A 3662-nucleotide genomic window follows, 5' to 3' on the forward strand; every position below is an offset into this window, starting at 1 on the left:
AAGCCCGGCGGGGTGGGGGGTCCGGGGGTCCACGCTGGCTCTAGGCCCCTTGGGCCAGGCGGGGGCAGGAGTAGCACCGGGGCCCCAGGGCCGCTGGCACCGAAGTAGCCACAGCAGCAGGCGGGGGGGGTTGGGGCTCCGCAGGCGGCAGCTGTGGCTGGTGGAGCTGGTGCCTGGCGGAGGCAGCTGTCAGCTGAGTCCATGTGCTTGGAAGTGGGGCTCAGCCCATCCCCGGGGGCGGCCGTGACTGGCCCCGTTCCCCAGGGTCAAGCAGGGTTCATGTGTCTTCAGGGCCTGGCCAGCTCGGCCTGCTCCTGTCCCGTGTCTGATCCCTGCCTCTCTCCTCGCTCTCTTCCAGCGCCCGGGCAGCTTGACACCACCCGCCGGGGCGGGGAGGGGGGAGGGAGGGAGTGCGTGGCTGCCGGGGGGCGCAGCCATGCCCGACCGTGACAACTACACCAACGGCAGCAGCAGCGACGAGGCGGGCACCGGCTCGGACGACATCTGCCGGGACTTCCTGCGCAACGTGTGCAAGCGCGGCAAGCGCTGCCGCTTCCGCCACCCCGACATGAGCGAGGTGACCAATCTGGGCGTGCGCAAGAACGAGTTCATCTTCTGCCACGACTTCCAGAACAAGGAGTGCGTCCGCCTCAATTGCCGCTTCATCCACGGCACCAAGGAGGACGAGGACTGCTACAAGAAGACGGGCGAGCTGCCCCCGCGCCTCCGCCAGAAGGTGGCTGCTGGCCTGGGCCTCTCTCCTGCCGACCTGCCCAACAGCAAGGAGGAGGTGCCCATCTGCCGGGACTTCCTGAAGGGTGACTGCCAGCGCGGGGCCAAGTGCAAGTTCCAGCACCTGCAGCGGGACTTCGAGTACGGGGCGGGGCGGGAGCAGGGCCTGGCGCCGGGCGGACGGCGCTACGAGCCCTATGACGCGCTGTACGATGAGGAGCATGACCCGCTGCTGAAGCGGCGCCGTGTGGACGGGCTCCACTTCGAGACCTATGAGTACAGCTTCGGCAGCCCCCGCTCTGTGGAGCACCGGCTGCTAGAGGAGGAGAACCTGCTGCTGCGCAAGCGGGTTGAGGACCTCAAGAAACAGGTGAGCAACCTCATGGCCACCAACGAGGTGTTGCTGGAGCAGAACGCCCAGTTCCGCAACCAGGCCAAGGTCATGACCCTCAGCTCCACGGCTGCTGCCACCGAGCAGCCCCTGGCGCCTACCGTGGGCACCGTTACCAACTACAACCACAGCATTGCCCAGACCCACACCACGCTCAGCAGCCAGGCCCTGCAGCCGCGTCCCGTCACCCAGCAGGAGCTGGTGGCCCCGGCCGGAGCCCAGGCAGCACCACCCACCAACGCTGCACCCCCGCTCAACCCCGAGATCGCCCCACTTTCGGCCGCCTTGGCCCAGACCATTGCGCAGGGCATGGCGCCCCCCGTGTCCATGGCACCCGTTGCTGTCTCAGTGGCGCCCGTGGCTGTGTCCATAGCGCAGCCGCTGGGGGCCATCACTATGAGCCACGCCACCACGCCCATGGTGACCTATCCCATCGCCTCGCAGAGTATGCGCATCACAGCCCTGCCGCACTAGCCCGTGCCCTCGGGGCACCGGGAATGGAGAGGACCCAGCGGAGTCTGGTGACGCCAGGACCCCCCGCAGAGATGAGATGCTGCCCCGAGTGCCCGTGATGGGGCTCGGTCTCGGGTCATGGGAACCCCAGTGGCCACGTGTGGCCTGCACATGGCAGCAGCATTCAGGGATGAAGGGGTTAACACCCAGGACTGGCAGGGGGGCAGTGACCTCATAGCCTTTGTGTACCCCTTGCCTCTCCCCTCCCTCCCCCCCCACAGCTGCGTGTGCCCCTTGCTGGGGTCAAGGCGGGGCTGCCCCTGCTTGCACATGAGAGCCGGGGGCACGGGGTGCCCTGCTCGGCACCAGGTGGGCTCAGGAGGCAGCTGGAGGAGTGCAATCAGACTGGGGCATGGGAGGCTCCGGGCACTCTGTGCGGGGGGCCTGGAGGGGGTCTCTGTGGCGCCGCTTGCTGCTTGCACTGGCCCCCCCGACTGGGCATCCGCCAGCCCCTGCCGGGTGTCTCCCTCTGTTCTTTGTCCGGCCCTGGCTCTGGGGGACTCGGCCCGGTGCAGCCGGGGGCCGGCAGGGCGGATGCCCGCTCTGTACAGTAGCATTTTAGGTCTACAATATCCTGTAAAGTTTTCAGCTATTAAAAAAGACTTGTGTACAGCTGCCCCTGGCCCCTGGCCTAGTCTCGGCCCCTGCTTCTGGCTTGCCCAGCGCCTTGGTTCCACTCCCCGCCCCCCCGGGCTGTGGGGGGGGGGGGGGGGGTGATGCTGCCCCTCCAGGTGGCAGCACTGGGCTGGAGCAGATGTGTGCAAAGGAGCTTTCCCCAGTGGGTGACTCCCAGTCTGGCCTTCCCAGCCAGGAGCGACTGTAGGGGTCTGGAGAGAGGAGCCCTCTGCTCTCCAGGGCCACCTTTGCAGAGACCCCAGGGCCCTGTGTACCCCAAGGGCTGCAGCCCGGCTCAGTATGAGGCGATGGCTCCCCCCCCCGCTGTGGCTGGGCGCCTTCTCCACACCCTGACCGTGCCTCTGCAGGGCATGGGGTCCCCAGTACGGGCTGGGCCCTGGACGGCACAGCTGCTCCAGGTCTCGACCTTGCCTGGGGCTCGGCCAGTGCCAGCTCCACCCCCTTGCCCTGACACCAGCATCTCCTGGCTGCCTGGTCCCTGCCAGGGCATCATGGGTCGGGGCGTCCAGGTGCTGCCATCAGCCCTTGCACCAGCCTTGCCTACGGGGACAGGAGCAAAGCACCCCGGTCCTTGGCCCCGGTGGTTGCAGGCAGGCGGCGCTGGGCCCTTCCGTCTGCTGGAGCTGGCTCTGAGCCACGGGCTTGTTTGTGACCCAGTGGCTGCAGCCTGGCAACGCGGAGCAGGCACCAGGGCCCTGCTCGGGGCTCGCAGAGGGAGGAGAGAGGTTGCTCCTTGTGGCTGGAGGAGCAAAGGGGCCGGGGCAGGTGGAGGGACGTGCCCAGAGCATGAGGCAGCTCCTGGGGTTGCCCTGAGCTGGCAGCGTGGCCTGGGTGGGGACATGGCACCTGCTCTGCCTCTGGGCACTGGGACGAGGGCATCTGGCTCCAGTCCCCCCTGAGAGCCAGGACACCTGTGTCCTACGGGGGTGATTCAGAGCTGCCAGCCTGGGGTGGGTGGGCTGGTTTGCATCTCCACCTCGCTGCCCTTGTCTCCCCTGGGTGGCCCCAGCTGCGCCCCCCACGCCCCGAGACCCCACATCCTTCCCCCGCTGCACCCATGGCTGGTCCCTGGGGCCCAGCAGCTGCAGCGGGCAGGAAAGGCGGCTTGGCTCGTGGCCCTGGGCAGGGCTTCCGGCGGGGGTGGCACTGGGCTGCGGTTCTCGCCCCCCCCTTGCCAGCCAGATGCTGAGAGATAAGGGGCGGGGGGGGGGCTGGGCCCTGTAGGTGCTGATCTGCCTGGAAATGGTGAAGGACGGCGCTGGCGGGGCGAGGCCGGGGAGCTCTCCTTGCTGCAACGCCCGGGGCCTGGCGAGGGTCGGGCTGCGACCGCTGCAGAACGGGGCAGGGGCTGCAGGGACAGGGGCAGACCCGGCCGGGCTCGGCTCCCGCG

The 3662-nt window shown here is 68.7% G+C and overlaps 1 protein-coding gene across 1 annotated transcript; it reads left to right on the top strand.

The window, feature by feature from the left end:
- Positions 1 to 112: 112 nt before the first annotated feature.
- Positions 113 to 2252, top strand: ZC3H10 (zinc finger CCCH-type containing 10). Its single transcript, XM_006035212.3, has one exon. The coding sequence runs from the start codon at positions 437 to 439 to the stop codon at positions 1595 to 1597; it is 1161 nt and encodes a 386-aa protein (XP_006035274.1). The 5' UTR covers positions 113 to 436; the 3' UTR covers positions 1598 to 2252.
- Positions 2253 to 3662: the final 1410 nt, after the last annotated feature.

This window comes from Alligator sinensis, unplaced genomic scaffold (genome assembly GCF_000455745.1).
Source record: "Alligator sinensis unplaced genomic scaffold, ASM45574v1 scaffold1065_1, whole genome shotgun sequence".
NCBI lineage: Eukaryota > Metazoa > Chordata > Crocodylia > Alligatoridae > Alligator > Alligator sinensis.